The sequence below is a fragment of the Mobula birostris genome, chromosome 7 (genome assembly GCF_030028105.1).
Source record: "Mobula birostris isolate sMobBir1 chromosome 7, sMobBir1.hap1, whole genome shotgun sequence".
Lineage (NCBI taxonomy): Eukaryota > Metazoa > Chordata > Chondrichthyes > Myliobatiformes > Myliobatidae > Mobula > Mobula birostris.
This window is the reverse complement of record NC_092376.1, coordinates 64,241,520-64,268,358: the sequence shown is the minus strand read 5'-3', so window position 1 is coordinate 64,268,358 and position 26,839 is coordinate 64,241,520. Positions and strand designations below refer to the sequence as shown.

The window sequence follows — 26,839 nt, the reverse complement described above, 5'->3', positions numbered from 1 at the left end:
TATTATTTCATAAATTTCACTAGGGGCTTTGTCATTTGCTTTTGACTTGATCATCAACTTTTGCTTAAGGATCATGCATTCTGAAAATGTTGATTGAGAATTGAAAACCAAATTAAAGATGCAGAATGTTGTAAACTCAGCTAGCTCCACCATGGGCACTAACCCCCACCTTCAAAATGCAATGGCTCAAAAAGGCAGCACCCATTGTTATGTAGATACACACACACACACACACACACACACACACACACACACACACACACGCTCTCTCGCACGTACACGCACGCTCACACATGCTCTGGATTCATGTTCATTGGGCAATTGGCTAATCAGGGAAGCTACGTATTTGAGATGACTCTTAAAGAACAAAAGCTAATTGAGAAAATTGCCGGGATTCCCTTAGTTTATTTGGGACACTATGCTGTTGAATTGGGGCAGGAGACGCTAAAAGGCTTGTATTAAAAAAAACAGTGATTTTTGTCACTGATAGCAAGAAATAAGCAGTAAGACAATTCAGAACTGTTTTGCTCACTATGGTTTTAAGCATCCAGGCTTGCAGATGCCAGAAACGGCTGGGAATGAAAATGAAATGACTTCATTACTTCAACATGTTACAAACTGTGAAGAATTTCATTACGTACACTGGATGAATTCCTCTGTCAATATTATTAGGAAATAATAGAGTTTTATAGTCCTGTAGTGCTCTTGGTGGTGTTCTAATTTGTTCAATATTTCATTTAAAAATATAATTTGTTACTCTGCCTTTTTTGCTTCTCTTTAACTAATTCCATGAAACTTCAGCTAACTGGGGCAGCCGCTTAATTGGGCCAAAATCCCCGATGTGTCCCAGTTAACTGGAATTTGCTGTATATACCTATTATAATTTATAGTTTTTTAAAACTAATATGTACTGTGTTACGTACCCCGTAACTGGGTTGCCAAACCAGCAGAAATGGATCACTCAGTTGGAGTCTGGATTACTAGAACTAAGAAAGTTTTATTAAAGAAACAAGCAACACAGTACTCTAATCAAAAGGATAATAAATGCAACAGTTCAGCAATGATAAACACACATGTACACAGAATTAGGATAACAGGATCAATCAAGCTGTATCATTGTCTAGGGGTAAATGACCAGTTTCAAAGTGACGCAAAGTTCAGTTCAATTGAGTTCAGTTCAGTTTACAGTAATCACTGCCGTGGCGATGGACAGTGGGGGGAAGGAGAGAGAGAGAGCAAAAACGAATGAATATTCAAACGACTTCCACACAGACCTTTGATATTCTTCGCAGCCAGCTTTCGGGCGAGCCCTTTGTGATGTCTTCTGAGGTCACCGACTGTGACTCCTCCGCTTCCAGATACGATCATTTCTCTGCGGTGAACCTGGCACCCAGGCAAGGGCGGACACACACCAGGTTCCCGCCGATCGTACCTTTCCACCCTGTGCGTCTATGGCTTGGTCCCGCTACCAGCCCTCCAAAACTCCCACCGACTTGTGGGAGGCGCACCGCTTCCAGGGTCTCGTTACCTCGTGGTGTCGTGTGTGTCTGCCTTAGCGAACCTGTCCCTTTTTATCCCCCTGCTGGGGTATCGCCTGTCCATCACTTCAAACAGTTCAGGGTTCAAAGGGGGAGCCGATCTTGACAGCTCTCCTTCCGTTAAACTCTCCCGTCCCTTCATTAACATCTCCAAATGCTGCTCCATTGTTTTCCTTATCTCTCTTTCTCCTGAAGACAGGTGGCAGACCAATTGCTGATCCCACTGGTGCCAGCACAGGACAGCTAACATCTTAATCTATGTGTACTGTTGTCACACCCCTCACCTTTAAGGATTTTTACCGGGGTAAAAATTACAAACATGAATACATTATTTGATACACACAAATATACATCTTCATCAGCTATTTGGCTAATACAGCGAATTTTTAAGTTGTCAACACCTGACAGACAGTCAGCAATCACATTTTCTGTTCCTTTTATATGTGTTATTAATAATCCCTTAACCCAGGCTCCAACTTAGCAAACTTCATAGTGGCCGAAAACACTGATGAATTGCGATCAATGTAACCTCTCATTGGGTTTCGTCCCGGACCACAATAACAAGGGTCGTCCCATTCCGACTTAGTTTTCTCTCACAAGGGCTTAGTAGGAGGGGGAGGGGTAGTAACCGCAGAGTTATTGCAAAACTTCCTACAGTACCCCACCATCTCCAAGAGCCTTCTGAGGGCCCTCTTGTCTGTCGGGGTTGGGATGTCAGAGATAGCCCGCACTTTAACTTGCATCTCTGCCAGCTGCCCCTGTGTTACCACACTTCCCAGATAAGTGACCTTCATGTGGCCGAACTCATTTTTTTCAAGGTTCACTATCAAGCTGGCTTCAGACAGCCGTATCACATCGCCAATACACACTTCTGTGTTCGTTAGCCCTTTCATCACTGAATTACTCATTCTATAGGGGTTGTTGCTCACTAGGCTGACCTAGCGTAACAAACGCCGCCCAACGTCCCAGTTCTTTACATCGCCTCGGGACAATCAAACACACGTGTGCGAGCCGTTTAATTACTTCTCCTAAAGAGTTGCTTTGTTTGGGGATTAAGGGAGAGACCTTATTAGCAGAGCTGGCCAAAACAATAGCCTTCTCCCATCTGGTCGATACCATACTCATCTTTTCAAAATGGTTCTTTTTTCTTATCGGGGGACCCTAGCTTCGTTGATTTCCGCGTTAACACCAACTAGGTTCGTTAGCATATCAAAGCCTGTGACCGTCTCAGTTCGCATCTGCCATAATCACTAACATCCTTCCTCCTGTGCAGCCGGTAAACCTCTTTCATGATTCCACCAACTGTTTCCTCCAGCACCTCAAAATGTCCACCGAGGGGTACCTTGTGGGCTAGATTAAAAATCTCATCCCCAGAGATTTTTGGCACCATCCCCCATTCCTCATCTGCGGTACTTGGTCTCCCTTCCTTCCTTAGCACTTACTCCTCCACACAATAGCCTACTGGCTCCCTTCTTAATTCTGCGTCAGAGAGAGCTGTCTCTGCCAAAACCATCAGCCCCTCGTCTCGCTCCTGCGCCTGCATAAATTCCTTCCTGGCTAATGCTAAGTCTGTCTCAGCTCCCTCACTACCTCTTGTTTCATTACACTCCTTCTTTTCACTTTCTACCTCCTCCTGGTACGTCTCAGCTAAATTTACTTCGGCAATCCCGGGATGAACCTGTGAGTCCATGGGCGGGACCTCAATGCTGGCAGGCTGACCTGTCAATCTCACGGCTGGGAACACGATTCCCCCGGCGAGGTCATTACCGAGCAAGACTTCCACGCCTTTCATCGGTAGTTCGGGCCTCACCCCGATCGTGACTAGTCCAGAGACCAAGTTGCTTTGTAGGTGTATCTGGTGCAAAGGGACTGCCTCTGTCCCTCCCCCAATACCTTTCACCTTGACCTCCCCAGTCTGGGTCTCTGAGCTAAACTCTAATACACTCTTCAATATCAATGACTGACACGCTCCCGTGTCTCTCCAGATCCGCACTGGAACTGGGTTTAATCCCTCCTTCACTGACACCAATCCGGCCGAGATAAACCTCTCGCGCCCTTCCTGAACTTTGGCAGACCTTTCCTCTCCTAGCGGTTCGTTTACCAGCTCGATACAGCCAGTCAAAATCGCCGTTTTCCCTTTTCCTGTCTCCTTCTTTGGGGCAAAGGACCTGGATGCAAAGTGTCCGGCTTTCCCACAATTATAACAGACGACCCCAGGAGACTTCCTACCAGACTGCTCCCGGTCTACCTTATCCTTCTCACTAGTCCCTGGCTTACTTTCTGACTTTTCTGGCGGACTCTCCCCGCCGTTCTGACTACCCTTCTGGTAGCCTTTACTCGGGGCAAACTTCATTTTATGCGTCAACGCATACTCATCCGCTAACTTAGCAATTGCAGCTAACGTGGCTGCCTCTTTCTCACCTAGGTAGGGTCTCATACCCTCAGGGACACAAACTGCTCAATCAGGATCAGCTGTAGCAGTCTGTCATAATCCCCACCTACCCCCTTCGAGGCGCACCAATGCTCACAATATGTCTGCATCTCACGGGCGAACTCTAAATACGTGCGGTCCCACAGCTTCCTCGCATTCCGGAACCTCTGCCGGTATGCCTCCGGGACCAACTTATAAATCCTGAGGATGGCCTCTTTCACCACCTCATACCTCTGGGGATCTTCCGCGGACAAAGCTGAGTAAGCTTGTTGGGCTTTCCCTTTCAGTACACTCTGAAGCAAAACAACCCACTTATCCCTCAGCCAGTCCACACTTGTAGCAACTTTTTCGAAATGGAGAAAGTACCGATCCATGTCGGTATTGTCAAATGGGTGAACCAGCCTAACCTCCTGGTTCGCCCGGAACCCTCCAGCTTGGTTCGGCATGGGCCCCTGCTCTGCCCTTATCTTTAACTTCTCCAGCTCAAATTCCCTTTCCCTCTGTTTCTCCTCTCACTCCAACTGCCTTTCTTCTCGCTCCAACTGTCTCTCTCTCTCCTGCCTTTCTAACTGTTTCTCTTTCTCTTCTCGCTCCCATTGCCTCTCTTTCTCTTCGTGTTCTAGCTGCCATACCCGGAACTTGTGCTCGAGTCTCAGTTTTTCAAGCTGCACCTGTACCGCGTCTCCAGCAGGTTTTTCAATAGACACCACCTCTAGCTCCCCTTGGGGAAACACACCTTTAGATACATAGTGCTCTACGATAGCTCTGTGCATCTCCTCTCTCCTCATTGTCGACTTCCCCTTAACAAGATTCAACCGTTTGGCCACAGCTGCCAATTCCGCTTTCCTGGCATCCTCTAATGCCTCCAAGGTCGGCGCCTTTATAAATTCCTCAATCTCCATTTCTGCTGTTTGTCTTTTCTTTCTTTCGGGAATTTTAACCCAATCAATTCACTCCATCCCAAATTTAGCGTTCAAAATCGCGGACGAGAACCCCACTTACGTTACGTACCCCGTAACTGGGTTGCCAAACCAGCAGAAATGGATCACTCAGTTGGAGTCTGGATTACTAGAACTAAGAAAGTTTTCTTAAAGAAACAAGCAACACAGTACCCTAATCAAAAGGATAATAAATGCAACAGTTCAGCAATGATAAACACACATGTACACAGAATTAGGATAACAGGATCAATCAAGCTCTATCGTCGTCTAGGGGTAAATGACCAGTTTCAAAGTGACGCAAAGTTCAGTTCAATTTAGTTCAGTTCAGTTCACAGTAATCACTGCCGTGGCGATGGACAGTGGGGGGAAGGAGAGAGAGAGCAAAAACGAATGAATATTCAAAGGACTTCCACACAGACCTTCGATATTCTTCGCAGCCAGCTTTCGGGTGAGCCCTTTGTGATGTCTTCTGAGGTCACCGACTGTGACCCTTCCGTTTCCAGATACGATCGTTTCTCTGCGGTGAACCTGGCACCCAGGCAAGGGCAGACACACACCAGGTTCCCGCCGATCGTACCTTTCCACCCTGTGCGTCTATGGCTTGGTCCCGCTACCAGCCCTCCAAAACTCCCACCGACTTGTGGGAGGCGCACCGCTTCCAGGGTCTCGTTACCTCGTGGTGTCGTGTGTGTCTGTCTTAGCGAACTTGTCCCTTTTTATTCCCCTGCTGGGGTATCGCCTGTCCATCACTTCAAACAGTTCAGGGTTCAAAGGGGGAGCCGATCTTGACAGCTCTCTTTCCGTTAAACTCTCCCGTCCCTTCATTAACATCTCCAAATGCTGCTCCATTGTTTTCCTTATCTCTCTTTCTTCTGAAGACAGGTGGCAGACCAATTGCTGATCCCACTGGTGCCAGCACAGGACAGCTAACACCTTAATCTATGTGTACTCTCGTCACAACTGCTGCTGTAAAACAATACATTTCTTGACATATGTGAGTGATATTAAACCTAATTCCGAAATTACGTAGTGAATAATGAGCAAGAATTTTTCTGACAGTGGCCTCTGCTGATCAGTACAAGGTAAGATACTTTCCTGTCAGCCAGTGGCAAGCATGGATGGCTCACCATGAATCACATATTGAGACATTTATTCCATGCAAGTTTGTTTAATCAAATGCTGTCTCTAACAAGAGAAAATCTGCAGATCCGAGCAACACACGCAAAATGCTGGAGGCACTCAGCAGGCCAGGCAGCATCTATGGAAAAACACTGTCTCTATCTTCTTCATGATATCAACTTTTGACGGTACTTATTTTTTGCATATTGAAATAATGACGGTATGTTTGAAGTCACATTCAGTATTTGGGAGGTGAAATAAAGGTGAAGGTGTAGATTAATGCTTTAATTTCATCAATTCAATCTGTAGCAAAAATTGACATTTTATGTAGAATGGTGAGCAAAATGAAGGTAACTATAAGGTAATTGTTATAATTTTGCCGGATAATGCTACTCACTAGCTAACAGTTCACAGTGATCCCCTGAGAGATTGCAATGTGTCAGTTAACTTGTTCCTGACTTCCTCACCTGTGCATTGTAATACAGTTATTGGGAGGGAGGTGGACACCTGATACCAGCACATTCTAACCACCTGCTATGCCATTGGGCTGAGTGCTAGGACCAGGTATTGAATTGCATGTGTGGAACTCTGCATCTGGATACATTTTACATTTGATAATTTGGCTGTACCCTAATGGTCAATGTCATATGTAGCACAACGCTTTTCAATCGAATGAATTGCTGACCTGATTGAAAAGCTAGTTGCAGGCTGGTTGCTTTTCCCTCTTTCGTTTGCTTAATATGGATGCTTCTAATTTCTGTCACAAAAAAATCAAGTTTGTTATTTTTAATTTTTGATTTAAAATGTTTTAAGCTAAAAAATTCTATTTCAAGTATCTTTAAATGTGTCTGATTAAAAATAATTTTTAAAAGGTTTGATCTTTGACAGCAGTGAGCTCAGCAGGTTTGCTGGAGTGCTCCAGGGAGAGGGCCTTGGAATCCTCTGCCTGGCTACAGGTTGCCGTCCGAGGACTGCCCAGCTTCATGGAACAGCACACCATGAGATGTAGGATACATCTGGACCTGTCGGGGGTGACAGATAAAGGAAGTTCAGCTGCTGGAGTTGCATGGGCAATAAGTGTGGAGCTGCAGCTGGGTCCAATTCATGTTTATACCTTTTTAGACCATAAGACATAGGAGCAGACGTAGGCCAATTGGCTCATCGAGTCTTCTCTGCCATTCAACCATGGCTGATCCTTTTATTAACCCCACTCTCTGGCCTTCTCCCCGTAACCTTTGATGCCATGTCCAATTGAGAACCTATCAGTTTCTGCCTTAAATACACCCAATGACCTAGCCTCCGCAGCTGCTTGTGGTGACAAATTCCACAAATTCACCACCCTCTGGCTAAAGAAATCCCTCAACTTTTCTGTTTTAAATGGACGCCCCTCTATCCTGAGACTGTGCCCTCTTATCCCAGACTTCCCCCACCAGGGGAAACATCCTTTCCACATTTACTCTGTCTAGGCCCTTCAACATTCGAAAGGTTTCAATGAGATTCCGCCCCCCACCCCTGCCATCCTTCTAAATTCCAGCCAGTACAGACACAAAGCCATCAAACTTTTCTCGTATGAAAACCCCTTCGTTCCCAGAATCATCCTTGTGAACCTCCTCTGAACCTTCTGCAATGCCAGCACATCTTTTCTTAGATAAGGAGCCCAGAACTCTTCACAACACTCAAGGTGAGGCCTCACCAGGGCCTTACAAAGCCTCAGCATCGTATCCCTGATATTGTATTCTAGATCTCTTGAAATGAATACTAACATTGCATTTGCCTTCCTCACCACTGACTCAACCTGAAAGTTAAACTTTAGGGTATTCCGCACAAGGATTCCCAAGTCTAGGGAGGCCTAGGGAGAAAGAAAGGGGGAGGGGGGAAGCCCAGAGGATGGGCAAGAAGTATAGTGAGAGGGACAGAGAGAGGAAAAGGAGAGAGAGAAAAAGAGTACGTCCCATTCCTATTCTGATATGTCTATCCACGGCCTCCTCTACTGTAAAGATGAAGCCACACTCAGGTTGGAGGAACAACACCTTATATTCCGTCTGAGTAGCCTCTGGGTTTCCCCCACTCCCCCTTTCTTTGTCCCTAGGCCTCCTGTCCCATGATCCTCTCATACCCCTTTTGCCAATCAACTGTCCAGCTCTTGGCTCCATCCCTCCCACTCTTGTCTTCTCCTATCATTTTGGATCTCCCCCTCCCCCTCCCACTTTCAAATCTCATACTAGCTCTTCTTTCAGTTAGTCCTGACGAAGGTTCTCAGCCCAAAAGGTCGACTGTACCTCTTCCTATAGACGCTGCCTGGCTTGCTGCATTCACCAGCAATTTTTATGTGTGTTGATTGTATTTCCCTTGACACTTTCTTGCCCATTCTCCTAATCTAAGTCCTTCTGCAGCCTATCTGTTTCCTCATCACTACCTGTCCCTCCACCAGTCTTCATATCATCTGCAAACTTGTCAACAAAGTCATCTATTCCATCATCTAAACCATTGATATACATCATAAAAATAAGTGGTCCCAACATTGAGTCCTGTGGAACGCCACTAGTCACCGGCAGCCAACCAGAGAAGGATCCTTCTGTTTCCACTTGCTGCCTCCTACCAATCACTAATGCTCTAACCATGCCAGTAACTTTTCTGTAATACCCTGGGCTCTTAACTTGGTAAGTAGCCTTGGGTAACACCTTGTTTAAAGGCCTTCTGAAAATCCAAATACACAATATCCACTGCATCCCCTTTACCTATCCTCATTGTAATCCCCTCAAGTAATCCAACAGGTTCGGCAGGCAAGATTTTCCCTTAAGGAAACCATGTTGAATTTGTCCTATCTTGTCCTGTGTCACCAAGTAACCTCTTCCTTAACTATTGACGCCAACATCTTCCAACCACTGAGGTCAGGCTAACTAGTCTATCATTTCCTTTCTTAAAGAGTGGAGTGACATTTGCAATTTTCCAGTCCTTTGGCACCATGTTACTCCAGTGATTTTTGAAAAACCATTAATAATACCTCCACAATCTCTCCCACTACCTGTTTCAGAGCACTGGAATGTAGTTCATCTGGTCCAGGTGGCTTATGCACCCTTGGGTCTTTCAGCTTTTGGAGCATCTTCTCTGTTGTAGTAGTAACTGCATTCACTTCTCTTCCCTCACACCCTTCATCATCTGGCACACTGCTAGTGCTTCCACAGTGAACACTGATGCAAAATACTCATTTATTTCATCTGCTACCTCCTTTTCCCCTGTTATTATTTCTCTGGCTTCATTTTGTAGCAGTCCTATATCTACTCTCGTCTCTCTTTTATTTTTGACATACTTGAAAAGCTTTTATTATCCACTTCGATGTTGTTTGCTAGCTTTCTTTCATATATCATCTTTTACTGCCGATTGATTCTTTTAGTTGCTCTCTGTAGGTTTTTGAAAGCTTCCTGATCTTCTACCTTGCTGTTAATTTTTGCTTTGTTGTATGCCCCCTCTTTTGCTTTTACATTCGCTTTGATTTCCCATATCAGCCACGGTGGTACTATTTTGCCATTTGAGTATTTCTTTGTTTTTGGAATACATCTATCCTGCTCCTTCCTAATTTTTCCCAGAAACTCAAAGCCTTTGCTGCTCTGCTGTCATCCCTGCTAGCATCATCTTCCAGTTTACTTTGCCCAACTCCTCTCTCATACCACTGTAATTTCCTTTACTCCACAGAAATACTGCTACATCAGACTTTATTTTCGCCCTATCAGATTTCAAGTTGAACTCAATCATATTGTAGTCACTGTCTCCTAAGGGTTCTTTTACCTTAACCTCCCTAATCACCTCCTGTTTATTAAAAAACACCCAATCCAATATAGCTGATTCCCAACTATAGTAGGCTGAACAACAAACTGGTGTAAAAAGCCATCTCATAAGCATTCAACAAGCTGTCTCTTGAGATCCATTACCAACCTGATTTTCTCAATTGACCTGCATGTTAATGCTGCAAATCAGCTTGAAATGCCTGCACTATTTCAGGTGTGGACCTGTTGTTTGTGGAATAGAGTGTACCAAAACACATCTTTAAATCATTACCAAAGAAGCTTACTCATTGATACTGTTGTGTTACTAAACTGTCAAACACTGTCTGGTGAATGTGTCATGCAGAACGTGAATGCATTTTTATTGATTCTATTAGTTTCAGTTATACAATTTTTAGTAATTTATGGAAGTCTGTTACCATCATATTGGAATACCAAAGGTCATTAGCTTGTTACTTTTAGTTGTTTCATTGTAAGTGTTTTGTCAATGTTTCTGTTTTAGAATCCCAAGTATCTGAACTACTTCACTTCAGAACAAGCTTTAGCTGACTTTGCAGTCCTTGTTAGAAATCTCAAACAGACCATCCCTAGAGCTCAGGATAGTCCTGTTATTGCAATTGGAGGTTCCTACGGAGGAATGTTGGCAGCTTGGTTTAGAATGAAGTATCCAAATTTTGTTGTTGGGTGAGTATTAGTTTGAGGATTAGATTAGATAACACAAAGTAATTTGTGGTGAGCATACCTGTGATTTGGGGTTATCACACCATCTCATTTCTAAATGCATTACTTAGAAGTAATTGACTTCCTTTGGTTTTCTTTATGGTAAATTTAGATAACATTTTTTTTCAAGTATTTTGTTTTTAATTAATCCATGGTATAGGTTATATTAAATCAGAGGTAATCATAATTATGCTTCTACATATCTCTTAATGTGAACCATACTTTAGTAATCAAATCACATTTTCCCATTCTGTGCTGGTTTCTGAACATTTTTTAAATTATTAACTTAATTCTTGTTTTACTATCACATTGTTGAAATAGTGGCCAATTTCAATGTTAAAACACTAACACTGTTTAATGCGTGCACCATTAACTTTTAATCTATTTGTGTATATACCAGAGCTCTTGCTGCTTCTGCTCCAATATGGCTGTTTGAAGATTTGACCCCATGTGAAACTTTCTATGCTATTGTAACCAAAGACTTCTCAAAGAGTGGAAAAGGCTGTGCTGAAAGCATCAGACGTTCTTGGGATGCAATAAATGAACTCTCATCCAAAGGTAATAAAGCTTTGTCCAGAATTGACAAAAAATGTAATTGATTATTGGTTTAAGATATTCTCATGGCGATTTTCAATTGTTTTACTTTGGAATTTCTCACCTTGGGCTGTAGTTCTGTAGAAATTAATATATATATATACACACACATATATATACACATCACTATAATTCACTGATTTCTTAAAAAAAAAAGCTTACAGAATCATGCTATGCTCTTTCAACCGGCAATACTCCAGCAAAGTACAGGCCCAGTTGTGCACAAAATAATATGCCTGCAGCAATGTAGTTGTTAGCTATGACTGATAAGACTGTGTGTCTGTAACTGGGTATGTCTTCATACATTTGAGTGTTCTTTTAAGAACCGTATACCGTAGTTGGCTCAATTGTCAATCAAAATAACATTATAGAAACATAGAAAACCCACAGCACAATACAGGCCCTTCGGCCCACAATGCTCTGCAGAACATGTACTTACTTTAGAAATTACCTAGGGTTACCCATAGCCCTCTATTTTTCTAAGCTCCATGTACCTATCCAAGAGTCCCTTAAAAGACTCTATTGTATCGGTCTCCACCACCGTTGCTGGCAGCCCATTTCATGCACTTACCACTCTCGGCATAAAAAAAACCTTACCCCTGACATCTCCTTTGTACTTACTTCCAAGCACCTTAAAACTCTGCCCTCTTGTGTTAGCCATTTCAGCCTTGGGAATAAACCTCTGACTACCCACATGATCAATGCCTCTCATCATCGTATACACCTGTATCATGTCACCTCTCATCCCCCATCGCTCCAAGGAGAAAATGCCAAGTTCAGTCAACATATTCTCATAAGGCATGCTTCTCAATCAAGGCAACGTCCTTGTAAATCTCCTCTGCACCCTTTCTATAGTTTCCACATCCTTCCTGTAGTGAGGTGACCAGAACTGAGCACAGTACTCCAAGTGGGGTCTGACCAGGGTCCTATATAGCTGTTACATTACCTCCCAACTCTTGGACTCAATCCCACGGTTGATGAATGCCAACACACCATACGCCTTCTTAACAACACTGTCAACCTGTGCAGCAGCTTTGAGTGTCCCATGGACACGGACCCCAAGATCGCTCAGATTCTCCACACTGCAAGAGTCTTACCATTAATATTATATTCAGTCTTCAAATTTGACCTACCAAAATGAACCACTTCACACTTATCTGGGTTGAAGTCCATTTGCCACTCTTCAGCCCAGTTTTGCAGCCTATCAATGTCCCGCTGTAACCTCTGACAACCCTCCACACTATCCACAACACCTCCAACCTTGTGTCATCAGCAAATTTACTAACCCGCCCCTCCACTTCCTCATCCAGGTCATTTATAAAAATCACGAAGAGAAGGGGTCCCAGAACAGAGCCCTGGGGCACACCACTGGTCACTGACCTCCATGCAAAATATGACCTGTCTACAACCACTCTTGGCCTTCTGTGGGCAAGCCAATTCTGGATCCACAAAGCAAGGACCTCTTGGATCCCATGCCTCCTTACTTTTTCAATAAGTCTTGCATGGGGTACTTTATCAAATGCCTTGCTGAAATCCATATACGCTACATATACTGCTCGACCTTCATCAATATGTTTGGTCACATCCTCAAAAAATTCAATCAGGCTCGTGAGGTACAACCTGCCTTTGACAAAGCCATGTTGACTATTCCTGATCATATTGTGCTTCTCCAAATATTCATATATCCTGCCTCTCAGGACCACTGAAGTAAGACTCACTGGTCTGTGTTTTCCTAGGCTATCTGTACTCCCCTTCTTGAATAAGGGAAGAACATCTGCAACCCTACAGTTCTTCGGAACATCGCCTGTCCCCACTGATAATGCAAAGATCATGGCCAGTCTTCTTCCCCGCCTCCCACAGTAGCCTGGGGTATATCTTGTCCGGTCCTGGTGACTTGTCCAACTTGATGCTTTCCAAAAGCTCTAGCATATTCTCTTTCTTAATGTCTATATGCTCAAGCTTTTCAGTCCACTGTAAGTCATCCCTATAACTGCCATGGTCTTTTTCCATAGTGAATACAGAAGCAAAGTATTCATTCAGTAACTCTGCTACCTCCTCCGGTTCCATACACACTTTTTCCACTGTCACACTTGACTGGTCATATTCTCTCACGTCTTATCTTTTTGCTCTTCACATACTTGTAGAATGCCTTGGGGGTTTTCTTTAATCCTGCTTGCCAAGGTCTTTTCATGGCCCCTTCTGTCTCTCCTAATTTCATTCTTAAGCTCCTTCCTCCTAGCCTTATAATTTTCTAGATCTCTATCATTACTTAGTTTTTTGAACCTTCCATAAGCTTTTCTTCTTGACAAGATTTTCAACAGCCTTTGTACACCATGGTTCCTGTACCCTACCATCCTTTTCCTGTCTCTTTGAAATATACCTATGCAGAACACCACGCAAATATCCCTTGAACATTTGCCACATTTCTGCCGTACATTTCCCTGAGAACATCTGTTCCCAATTTATACTTCCAAGTTCCTGTCTAATAGCTTCATATTTCCCCTTACTCCAATTAAACATTTTCCTAACTTGTCTGCTCCTATCCCTCTTCAGTGCTGTGGTAAATGAGGTTGAATTGTGATCACTATCTCCAAAATGCTCCCCCACTGAGAGACCTGACACCTGACCAGGTTCATTTCCCAGTTATGGTCGTTATATTTTACTTGTATGACTGACGCTCTGTAATCTACCATTTTTGTTCAAGTTCAATGTTCAAAATAAATTTATTATCAAAGTACATATAGGTCACCATATACACCCCTGAGATTCATTTTCTTGCGGGCATTCACGGTAAATCCAAGAAATGCAATAGAATCAATGTAAGACTGCCGCTGGCCATTGTGTAAAAGACAACAAACTATGCAAATACAAACAAATAACTAAACAATAAATATTGAGAACGTGAGATGAAGAGTCCTTGAAAGTGAGTCCATAAGTTATGGGAACAGTTCAGTGATGGGGTGAGTGGAGTTATCTCTTCTGCTCAAAAGCCCTAATGGTTGAGCGTAATAACTGTTCCTGAACCTGGTGTTATGGGTCATGAGGCTCCTCCACCTCCGTCCTTATGGCAGCAGAGAGATGGTGGGGGTCCTTGATGGTGGATGCTGTCCGTGTAACATGCTCAGTGTTGAGGAAGGCTTTTCCGTGATGGACTGGACAGTATCCACTACTTTTTCTAGGCTTTTCCATTTGAGGGCATTGGTGTTTCCATACCAGTCTCTGATGCAACCAGTCAATATACTGTCCACCGTGGATCTATAGAAGTTTGTCAAAGTTTTAGATGACATCCTGTCTGTTGAATAAGCAAGAATGTTGTTGTGTGGAAAGTCCTTTGAAAATTTTCTCAACAACCCAAAATATTGAGTCTCCCTCTTTATCTGTTTTTAGTTCTTAACAAGTAACTCGCGAACCATATTTTCATCTCTTCTGAACTGAACATAATGAGGAAGCAAAGATTCGTTGCCTGGCAAAGTTTACTCATCCAACTGCAGAGCAAATTCTGTTACCCTAAGTATGTTGCATAATGTGTCTTCCACTTTCTCAGATATTACATCTATTTTCTTTGAACTGAATAGTCGCTGAGTGGAAACACTTTAATTGTCTGGTCTGGTGATTTATGCAAATTTATACTCAGAAATTCCCTTACTGCTGGCAGAATCAGTTCTCCTCAAATTGTTTAGGGCTTTCCAGATTTGACAATGAACACTGAAATGTATGAAGCACGCAAACCATTACTGTTTTGTCGTGAAGTGCTAGCAAACATATTTTGAAGTGTTTTCTGTTTCTGAAAGTTTTCAAAGTGACTAAAATAAGCCAAGTTCTTGTTTTCTTTATCGCTGTGACATTGTGTAACGCTCAAGGACGCTCTATGGTTTCATTGCCTCATTTCAAAAAAGCTGTTTGACACAACAGACACATTGGCTGACGTTGGTTGCTCAGTGCTGGTATAAATCCATATTTCAGATACTCCACACTATACCGTCGTCTAATTTTTTTTCTTTGGTCTGCTTCTGCTATTTTTGTTATGGATTAATGACCACGGTCAATCCCTTTTGTTTTAAGTTCAACCCCATGCACTGTGAACAATAAAGGAATAAGTTATGACATTATCATAGCTCAGTCGAAAACTGACTCTGCCTGAAGTAGGGCAGTGATATCTCAGCTGCACTGTGAGCTAGAGAAGTATGGTCAAGACCATCCGAAAGGGCAGATTCTGAACTTTACCCCATTGAATTCGCTGGGATTGCTCACTGTGTGATTAGAATATGGGGATCATACTAGCTAACACTGTACTACTGTAGTGAATGGCAATAATGTGCCCGGAAATAACACTGTTTCTTCAGACCTGATTTCTCATGATATGCCAAATACAGAAGTGTCACATTGCCTTTCAACAACTATAATGAACTTCGAGCAAAGTTTTTAAGAGAACACGAGATGAGTTGGTTTGTGGTCATTGTAAGCAAATATGAGGCACTGAGGATCAAATGGTTATAATAAGTAATTTATTTCAGAATTTGAGTCTGTAATCCCTCTGCTTCCCACCCCCTGCTGCCTTTATCTTTATTGCCCTCTCAAAATTCCCACAGCCGCCTGGGGGGCAATATCGCCCACTTTGGGAATGACTGACCTAGTACATTAGCATTCCTGATACTGTACTCGCTACTGTCCGTGTCTTTCTCCTTGGTGAAAACCAGCAAAATACCCATTTAGTACCTAGCCCACCTCCTGACTCCATGTTCAAATTCTCTCTTTTATCCTCGGCTGACTATACCCTCTCCTTAGTTATCCTTTTGCTTTTAATGTAATATGAAATGCTTTGGGATTCTCTTTAATTCAGTTTGCTAAGGACATTTCGTGGCCCCTGTGACTCTCCTAATCCCCTGCTTTATATTTCTAAAGCACCCCATTAGATTTTTAGCTTCTTTAACCTTGCATATGCTTTCTCTCTTTCTGGAAACTTCTTTCATCACCATCCAAGTCTCTGTTCTTTCCCCTTCCTCCTTTCCAGAACATGCCAATGCTGAAAAAAAATCTTTTTTTTTTAAGTTGGTTTCATTAACTTGATTAACACCCAATTAAACATTTACTGCGTGCATAATCAGCTCATTGCAGCAATTCAGTATCATCCCTTAAACATCAGGCCTATTAGTATCATCCCTTAAACATGCAAACACTCCTGAGAAAGACAAGATTGGTCAAGCTTCTGTCAAGTCACATGCCATCCTGACCGGGAAATGTCTGCATTATTGGGTCAGAATCCCATAACTCACTATACAAGTGGGGCATTCTGTCCAATCCCTTTTATCCAGGGGTTTCCTACCTGGGGTCCGTGGACCCCTTACTTAATGACATTGGTCAATGGCATAAAAAGAAAAGTTGGGAACCCCTTTTAAATCAGGAACACTTGAGGTTCCTGTTTCTTCCTTGAAAAGTGGTGAGCCTATTTCCCTTCACCATCTGAAATATCTTTCTGATTTGTGGAACTTGGACTTGCAGTGAACAACTTCCTTCTCCACTCACTTTCTCCAGAGTAGTGGTATAGCTATGAGAACCTGCTCTAGTTATGCCAGTTTTTTGGTTGGATATGTGGAACAATCTTTGCTGCAGGCTTATTTGGGACCACACTCAACATCTTTCTCCAATTGCATGGGTGTTGCATTCTCTAGATACACAATTCCATTTTTATCATTTGTTGCTTCCAGTTTCTACCCTGCTCTCACATTTGTGGTACATCACTAGTTCCCTTTCTGGATATCTCCATCTCCGGCTATAGACTAGCCAGCAATGTCTTTTACAAGTGAAAAAGGATTTAGTGCTTTCCCAGTGTATACGATGAATAAACTCTTCTTGGGCCTCCAGCAGAGTACAGGTATTGATTCTAACTGGCGTCTCGATGACGGACTCTGCCATCTCCATCATGGATGATGCCTGGGTGTGTCTAGTCCGATGGTATTAGTACCCCTGTTGTCTGTCTCTCCTAATTGGTTAGCCGGCATCCAATCAGGTTTCTGCTGTCCCAGCTTGCGTACAATTGAATTCCAGTTCTTGGAACGAGACCTTCGTCTTTGTTAAAATTCTTTCCTTCTAGTTTTATTTCAATGGCTTCCTTCACCAGGCAGTCCCAAAAGTCATTGGTGCGGCATAGTAGTTTTGTGGCGTTGAAGTCAACCCTATAGTCGCTGTGAATACAGTGTTCTGCTACTGCCAATTTCTCCGGGTAACCCAAATGGATACACCTCCTGTGCTCCTTGATGTGTGTCTACACTGTGTGTTCCACCTGGCTGACATGTGCTGCTCTGCATTCACAGGGAATCCTGTAAACACCAGCCGTCCTGATTCCTAGGTCATCTTTGACTTGCATAAACTGTGATTTGAGCTTCCTTATGGGTTTGTTGGATGGTATTAATCTCTTATTTCTTCAGAATCCTGGTGGTCCTTCCAGAAACCATGGAAATATTGGAAAAACAGGCCGTAGCAATGGGTTCCTCCTCGTTGATGGGTTTCATGGTTTTTCCGTTGGCCCTTTTAAGGTCCCAATTGATTTTCTTCACCCTGTAGCCACACATTTTAATGGCAAACTAGTAATAACTTCGAAGTTTAGATCAGTTCATGATTAAAGCTATAATTATGTCAATCCATGTAACATTTAAATACTTGTATTTGTTTATTTTAGCAGAAGGATTGAAGTTTCTTTCAAGTACTTTTCATCTTTGTTCACCATTACAAGCAGCTGATGTGGCTCTGTTCAAAATGTGGCTGATTGAAACTTGGGTTAATCTAGCCATGGTGGACTATCCTTATGAAGCCAACTTTTTAGAACCTCTTCCTGCCTGGCCTGTTAAGGTAATTGATGTAAATTTCAATTCTGGAGAAATATTCTAGAACTTTCCTAGTTGAAGAAAAGTTTGCACTTTGAAACATGAATGTTCTACTTGTACGTAACTGATTTCATAATGAACTGAGATATATATTTTCAACCCTTTGCAATTACCTGTTCTTCTGTATTACTCGTAAAATGTGGTCTGATTTTAATCTAAGTCACAATAGTACACAAACACAATTTGCCTAAACTAATAACACACAAACAATTGTACTTTTCATGAGTTTATTGAACACAGTGTTTAACCATTCACAGTCCAGGCTGGAAAAAATGTGAACCCTTGTATGTCTGGTAGAACTTCCTTTAGCAGCAATAACCTCCACCATACATTTCCTGTAGCTGCTGGTCAACCTTGCACAATGACAAGGAGGAATTTCAGACCATTCCTCCATACAAAACTGTTTCAGTTCATCAATATTTCTGGGATTCCTTGCATGAACAACCCTCTTCAGGTCATGCCACGGCATCTCAATTGGGTTAAGGTCTGGACCCTGACTTGGCCATTCCAAAACACAAATTTTCTTCTTTTCAAACCACTCTGCTGTTCATTTGCTCTTGTGTTTCAGATCGTTGTCTTGTTGCATGATCCAACTTCTATTAAGCTTCAGGTGACGGACCACTACCCTGTCATTATCCTATAAAATCTCTTGATACGATTTTGAATTCATGGTTCTCTCAACAATTGCAAGCAGTTCAGGCCCCGAGGCAGCAAAGCAGCCCCAAGCCACCGTGCTTCAAGTTGGGATGAGCCTTTGGTGTTGGTGTGCATTGCCCTTTTTCCTCCAAGTACAGCAGTGTGCATATCTGCCAAAAAGTTCAATTTTTGTCTTGTGTCCACAGAACATTGTCCCATAAGCATTGTGGAACATCCAGGTCGTCTTTTGCAAATTTGAGATGTGCAGCAATGTTGTTTGTTTGTTTTTTTTTGGAGAGCTGTAGTTTCCTCTGGTGTCCTTCCACAAAACACCATTCTTGTTTAGTATATTTCTTATAGTGGACACGTGAACAGAGACTTTAGCAAGTTCTAGAGATTACTGCAGGTCTTTTGCTGTTACCCTTGGGTCCTTTTTCACCTCCTTCAGCATTGCACATTGTGCTGTTGGTGTGATCTTTACAGGATGCCCACTCCTAGGGAGAGTAGTAACAGTACTGATTTTCCTCTGTTTGTAGACAATTTCTCTTACTGTGGACTGATGAACACTCAGGTCTTTAGAAGTGCTTCTGTAGCCTTTTCCAACTTCATACATAACCTGAGCTTGTGTGTCTTTTTTATAGGGGAGGAGTACCTCAACAACCCACACCTCCAATCTCATCGCATTGATTGAAATGCCTGACTCCAAAAAAACTTTTGTAGATAGCATTACCCCAGATAGACAATAGGTGCAGGAGTAGGCCATTCAGCCCTTCGAGCCAGCACCACCATTCACTGTGATCATGGCTGATCATCCACAATCAGTACCCTTTTCCTGCCTTCTCCCCATATCCCTTCACTCCGCTATCTTTAAGAGCTCTATCTCTTTTTTTGAAAGAATCCAGAGAATTGGCCTCCATTGCCTTCTGAGGCAGAGCATTCCACAGAACCACAACCCTCTGTGTGAAAAAGTTTTTCCTCAACTCCGTTCTAAATTGTCTACCCCTTATTCTTAAACTGTGGCCTCTGGTTCTGGACTCCCCCAACATCGGGAATATGTTTCCCGCCTCTAACGTGTCCAATCCCTTAATAATCTTATATGTTTCAATCAGATCCCCTCTCATCCTTCTAAATTCCGGTGTGTACAACCCCAGTTGCTCCAATCTTTCAACATATGACAGTCCTGCCATCCTGGGAATTAACCTCATGAACCTACGCTGCACTCCCTCAATAGCTAGATTGTCCTTCCTCAAACTTGGAGACCAAAACTGTACACAATACTCCAGGTGTGGTCTCACCAGGGCCCTGTACAACTGCAGAAGGACCTCTTTGCTCCTATACTCAATTCCCCTTGTTATGAAGGCCAGCATGCCATTAGCTTTCTTCACTGCCTGCTGTACCTGCATGCCTACTTTCAGTGACTGATGAACAAGGACACCTAGATCTCGTTGTACTTCCCCTTTTCCTAACTTGACACCATTCAGATAGTAATCTGCCTTCCTGTTCTTGCCACCAAAGTGGATAACCTCGCATTTATCCACGTTAAACTGCATCTGTCATGCATCTGCCCACTCACCCAACCTGTCCAAGTCACCTGGCATTCTCATAACATCCTCCTCTCATTTCACACTGCCACCCAGCTTTGTGTCATCTGCAAATTTGTTAATGTTACTTTTAATCCCTTCATCTAAATCATTAATGTATGTTGTAAATATCTGCGGTCCCAGCACTGAGCCTTGCGGTACCCCACTAGTCACTGCCTGCCATTCTGAAAAGGGCCCGTTAATCCCTACTCTTTGTTTCTTGTCTGCCAACCAATTTTCTATCCATGTCAGTACCTTACCCCAATACCATTTGCTGTAATTTTGCACACTAACACTAGATGTTCACCTACTATTTTGAACCTAGACTGTGACTGTTTAAGTGGTGTATATTGATGAGAAGTACAATTGTTTGTGTGTTATTAGTTTAGGCAGATTGTGTTTGTCTATTATTGTGACTTAGATGAAGATCAGTCCACACTTTTTGAGTAATTAATGCAGAAACCAAGGTAATTGCAAAGGGTTCACAAACTTTTTTTTTAACTCTGTGTGTGTGTGTGGACACCCCAGTTCTTTACTTCACCCCTCCCCCTCTCTCTTTTTTTTTACTAACTTTTCAGCTTTTTTCTCCAGTCCTGATGCAGGATCTCAGCTTGAAACATCAACTGTTTACACTTCTCCATCGATGGTGTCTGGCCTGATGTGTTCCTCCAGCATTTCGTGTGTGTTGCTTGGATTTCCAGCATCTGCAATTTTTCTCTTATTGGAGTTTGAGAGGAGATTTGATAGAGGTTTTCAAAAATGAGGGGTATAGGTAGGGTAAATGCAAGAGGCACTTTCCAATAAGGTTGGATGAGAATAGAACTAGAAGTCATGGGTTAAGGGTGAAATATTTAAGGGCAAATTGAGAGGGATGATCTTCACTCAGAGGGCGGTGAAAGTGTGGAACAAGCTGCCAGCAGAAGTGTGAGTGTGGTTTTGAGTTTGAAAATTTGGACAGGTACATGGAGGAATAGGATACGCCCAAAAGGTATGATAAAGGACTTTGGGACATTTGCTGAATGACAAGTTGGACTATGTCAGGCTATTTGTAGGATAGTTCTCCCAATTTGTACACAAATTCCCAAATGTTAGTGTATGCGCGCACGCGCGCACACACACACATACACACACACACACACACACACACACACACACACACACACACACACACACACACACACGCACAGTCTGCGTCGGGTCTCGCCAATATATAAAAGGCCACGTTTAAAAGACTGGGAGACTGCTTTGCTGAACACCTAAGCTCTGTCCGCCAGAGAAAGCAGAATCTCCCAGTGGCCACACATTTTAATTCCACATCCCATTCCCATTCTGACATGTCTATCCACGGCCTCCTCTACTGTAAAGATGAAGCCACACTCAGGTTGGAGGAACAACACCTTATATTCCGTCTGGGTAGCCTCCAACCTGATGGCATGAACATTGACTTCTCTAACTTCCACTAATGCCCCACCTCTCCCTCGTACCCCATCTGTTACTTATTTTTATACACACATTCTTTCTCTCACTCCTTTTTCTCCCTCTGTCCCTCTGAATATACCCCTTGCCCATCCTCTGGGTCCTCCCCCCCCCGTCTTTCTTCCCAGACCTCCTGTCCCATGATCCTCTCGTATCCCTTTTGCCTATCACCAGCTCTTGGCTCCATCCCTCCCCCTCCTGTCTTCTCCTATCATTTTGGATCTCCCCCTCCCCCTCCAACTTTCAAATCCTTTACTGACTCTTCCTTCAGTTAGTACTGACGAAGGGTCTCGGCCTGAAATGTCGACTGCACCTCTTCCTAGGGATGCTGCCTGGCCTGCTGCGTTCACCAGCAACTTTTATGTGCGTTGCTTAGATGTTACTGTGCACTTAATTGCAGCTGAGGTAATTCAGTAGCTTTAAAACCAAAGAAAACAAATTTTAGATAATGAAGGGTTAAAATCATTCAGCATCTTACAGCTCAGTAGAAAAGCTGGCTTATAGGAGCTTAAGTAGACAAATTTTAAAGTTTGTTCCTTTATCCATAGATTATGGGAATCTTATCAAAGATGTATCTGCAAACATATTTAATGTACGTTGGACATGTTGATAACCTTTTGAATTTATTCCTTAGGTGGTTTGCAGCTTTCTTAAGATACCCTCACTCCCTGTGAAGTCATTGCTCCAAAATATCTATCAGGCTGTGAATATATATTATAACTACACTGGCACTGCTAAATGTCTGAATATATCCCAGACTTCAACTTCCACTCTTGATGATAGAGGTTGGGATTACCAGGTGAATACAGTTATGTGCAGATTATGTGAAGTTGGTGCACTGTGCAATGGAAATATTTTAAAAATGTAACAATATGTTTTCTGTACTGCAGTGACATCTAATAGTAATTTATACGTAAGGAGCTTTTCTTTCTTGTACTTGCTGCATTTCTCCACTCTAAGATAAGTTCTCGTCCTCGGCTTTCCTATGTCCCATGACATAGTATCCATTGCTTGCTGGAACTTTATTTGACTATTCAGTTAAAAAATGAATTAACCAGGAAGATCATTGTAGACATGTTTAGCCTGCTATCCATATTCCTTTCTATCTTCTTCCACATTTATATAGGTGTGATTTCCCTGGAGTTCAGCAGCAGATACATTATTTTGTGAATTAGCTTTTTGTGTTGATTGGAAAACTTAATATACTATCATGAGAGGGGGGAAAATCCCTTTATCTGACCCACCAAAGAGAACTAGGGATTCTTGTGCTGTGTCTCACTTGGTTCACACCTGCTTCTCCTGACTATTCACTGGATGGACCACATGGCATCCTTGGCAAAGTTGGAGGTGGAGAGATCTGCTTCGTAATCAATGTCTCAGAGTGCTTGGATATGATGGTTCAGGCCAGCTCCTGCTCAACCAGCTTTGAATACCTTTCCCATGCTGCAAATCATGGGAGTTCACTCTAGTTATCCTGACAGCAGACTACGTTCCATCCCAGGCAGAAGTGAAGCCGGTAATCAATGAACTGTACTCTGTGGTCAGTAGTCTTAAAACAGGATACTCTGAGACCTTTTCATCATTGCCTGTGACTTTAACCAGACCAATTTCCAAGAGTATTACCACAGTACTATTAACATATCTGCTGTCCTACTGGGGATCCAAACACCCTAACATGGCTATACAATCTTCAAACACACCTACTGAGTCCACCTGCCCATACTTTGGGTAAATCGGATCACCAGGCTGAGCTCCACCTCCCTGCATACAAGCAAGCTGAAAGTGGGCAGCCAGTATAAAAGACCATGCTGAGGACATTAGATAAGCTTGAACACTACTGCTTTGCGTCAATAGACTAGTTAGTCCATGTATAGAGACCTAGCAGCCAACCTGGGCATATGAGCATATCACTACCATCACAGATTTTATTAGCAAGTGTGTTGAAGATAGTGTACTGAGGTGGACAGTCCAGGATTTTCTAACAGGAAACTGGGAGATCCAGTCCTTACTAAAGTCTATGACTTTGGTGTTCAAATCAGGTGATTCTGACCTTTACAAGAAATAAAGGTACAACCTCTAAAGCTATCATGGATGGTAAGGGGGATGTGGAAGCTTATGGTGTCGGTGCAGGTCGAAGGGACTGGGTAGAATAATAGTTCAGCACATACCAGATGGGCTGAAGGGCCTGTTTCTGTGCTGTAGTGCTCCAACATCTTGAACAAAAAGAAGAAATATGAAGGGAAAATTTGAAATGTATCTTCAGAACCTTATATCAATATTAGTTTAAACTATTTTCTCTGTCATAATCCTTGTATAGATTAGCTTTTTATAGATAAGAGTAAGACACACTGGAACACAATTTTATGACATTATGACTTTCATCTTTGCAGCAATCTCTGAGGAATTTCTAACTTTAAAAAATACGTTTTACATTTCATGCCATTTGTTTGTATCTCGTTTCTCTTTGTTCCAGTGTGGAAGGAAGCCATGCAGCCAGGTGGCTTTCTCCTTCTCTTGCTGTTTGCTGGTTGTGGTGGCCCTGAAGTCAGTTATCGCTGAGTGGTGACAAGGCCTTGACTGACCCCATTGGATGTTGTGAACCAATCAAAATAAGTTACGCCCTGAACATTCTTCTGGGGGTGGGGGAGTTCTGAATGTCAGTAAAACCAGCCCCTGGCTTTGCCATTTTATGTAGACTTTCAGTGTTTCAGATTGTCTTTGCTATTGAGAACTGTTATCTCCGGCCCTTCTAGTCCTATGTTAGTTTAGAAGATCTGAATATTGATAGCATTTACAACTTGACAACTGCAGGCAAAACACAGCAAAGGCTGAGTCAGTAGAGTTTGACGTGATTTAGAGTAACGTAGGTGAATGATTAAACAATAGTAGTAGGACTCTTGCCTTTTGCTCCTTGCTTTTCAAGTCTGAAGGTTGGAATATCGTGTCTCAATCTTGAGATAAGTATAGTAATACTGAAAGTTTTGCACTGTGGGCGATGCTGCCTTTTGTTTGAAATATAATCCTAAGGGTCTTTTTTTCACTATTTTAGCTTGTACTTTTTGAGGAATTTGGGAGTTTATTTGGTGAATTTGCAAGTATTATCTTTCAATTAACATAAATTGGATATCTATTAATTTATCTCATTGCTGGTTGTAGGATCTTGTGCACATGACAACTTTTTTGTGCTAGTTGGGGACTTGAGCAAAAGAATGCAATAACGTTATCCAAATTTTGTCATGGCTGAATAAACCAATTTAGTCCATTAAATGACTAAAGAAAGCTCAAAAATGGCAATATTAAGTTCATTATTGAGGAAGAATATTTGTAACTGTAAATTGTTCTAATAAACAACCCTGATTAACTTGTTCTAATTGTAAGGTCTTTTTTTCTCCAATACAATGTGGATATGTGTAATTAAGAGAAAGTTCTCTGTAAGTCATCCATATTTCCCATTTGTGGTAATGTAAAGACCCATGATGTTTTAGATTTACCTTTAGGTTTATCTGTTCCAGTAGGGTAAGCATATTTTTCCAAAAAGATTTTGATAGCATTCATTCTCTGATGTCTGAATATTCTAATACTGTAAATGAATATTTTAAGAAAATATCCTTTGTCTCTGATTTACAGTTGCTTGTTCTTTGTTGTTAGAGTTGCACAGAAATGGTGATGCCTTTATGTACAGATGGTGTAAATGATATGTTTGAACCAATGGAATGGGATTTCAAATTGTATTCTGACATCTGCAAAAAGACCTGGGGAGTGCGCCCAAGACCTAACTGGATCACCACGGTTTATGGTGGGAAAAATATCAGTTCACACAGCAATATTATCTTCAGGTGAGTTTTTATAAAACTGCATTTAATTGTGGAAGGAGAATTATGTTATTAGGCAGGAATTTGGGAGCATAAATCGGGAACAGATATACTCTGGCAAATGCAGAACGGAAGGTTGTTTAGAACATAGAACATAACTGTTTTGCCCACTATGCTGTGGTGACCTTTTAACCTATTCTAGGATCAGTCTAATCTTTCCCTCCCACATAGCCCTCCATTTTTCTATCATCCCTGTGCCTATCTAATATGTCTCCAACATATCTGCTTCTGCCTCCACCCTTGGCAATGTGATCTACACCTCAACACTTTGTTTTAAAAAAAAATCTTGCTTCTGACATCCTCCCCATGTTTTCCTCCAAACACCTTAAAATTAAACCCCTCATATTAGCCATCTCCTCCCTGAAGAAAAATCTCTGGCTGTCCACTCAATCTGTGCATCTATATCTTGTACACCTCTATCAACTCACCTTTCATCCTCCTTTGCTCCAAAGAGAGGAGTCCTTACTGAACCTATCCTCATAAGACATGCTCTCCAATCCAGGTAGCATCCTGGTAAATGTCATCTACACCCTCTTTAAAGCTTCCATATTCTTCATATAATGAGGCAACCAGAACTGAATACAATATTCCAAGTGTGGTCTAACAACAGTTTTATAGAACTGCAACATTAACTCGTAGCTTTTGAACTCAATTCCCCTGATGACTGAACAAGATCCCTCTGTTTCTCCACTCTGTGAAGAATCCTACCATTAACCTTAAATTTGGCTTTCCAAAGTGAATCACTTCACACTTTAACAGGCTGAGCTCCATCTGTCACTTCTCAGTCTAGCTCTGCATCCTGCCAATGTTCTGTTGTATCCTTCTACACTGTCTACACCACCACCAACCTTCATGTCACCTGCAAACTTACTCACAGACCTTCCCCTTTATAAAAATCACAATGAGCTGAGGTCCCAGAACAGATCCCTGTGGAACACTACTGGCTGCTAACTTCTGTGCTAAATAAACTCCGTTTAAAATCACTCTCTAATGGGCAAGCCAAATAATCCACACAGCCAAGTTTCCTAAGATCCCATGTCTCCTGACTTTCTGTATGAGCCTACCATTTAGTCAGATGTTTGATGGGGAACCTTATCAAACATCTGACTAAAATCCATATATACCATTTCCACTACTCTACCTTCAATGTATTTTGTCACATCCTCAAAGAAAATCAGGCTCATTAGGCATGATCTGCCCCTCACAAAGCCTCTAATCAGACTATGCTTCTCCAAATGCTTGTAAACCCTGTGTCTAAGAACCTTCTCC

The 26,839-nt window shown here is 42.4% G+C and overlaps 1 protein-coding gene across 1 annotated transcript in view; it reads left to right on the top strand.

Annotated features, from left to right (window-relative positions):
• Positions 1 to 26,839, top strand: part of prcp (prolylcarboxypeptidase (angiotensinase C)) — a 35,613-nt gene that overhangs the window by 6,581 nt on the left and 2,193 nt on the right. The window contains exons 4-8 of the mRNA XM_072263301.1: positions 10,314 to 10,495; positions 10,932 to 11,089; positions 17,802 to 17,971; positions 22,333 to 22,497; positions 25,347 to 25,534. Coding sequence (XP_072119402.1) covers positions 10,314 to 10,495; positions 10,932 to 11,089; positions 17,802 to 17,971; positions 22,333 to 22,497; positions 25,347 to 25,534 — 863 coding nt within the window. The remainder of the gene's footprint in view (positions 1 to 10,313; positions 10,496 to 10,931; positions 11,090 to 17,801; positions 17,972 to 22,332; positions 22,498 to 25,346; positions 25,535 to 26,839) is intronic.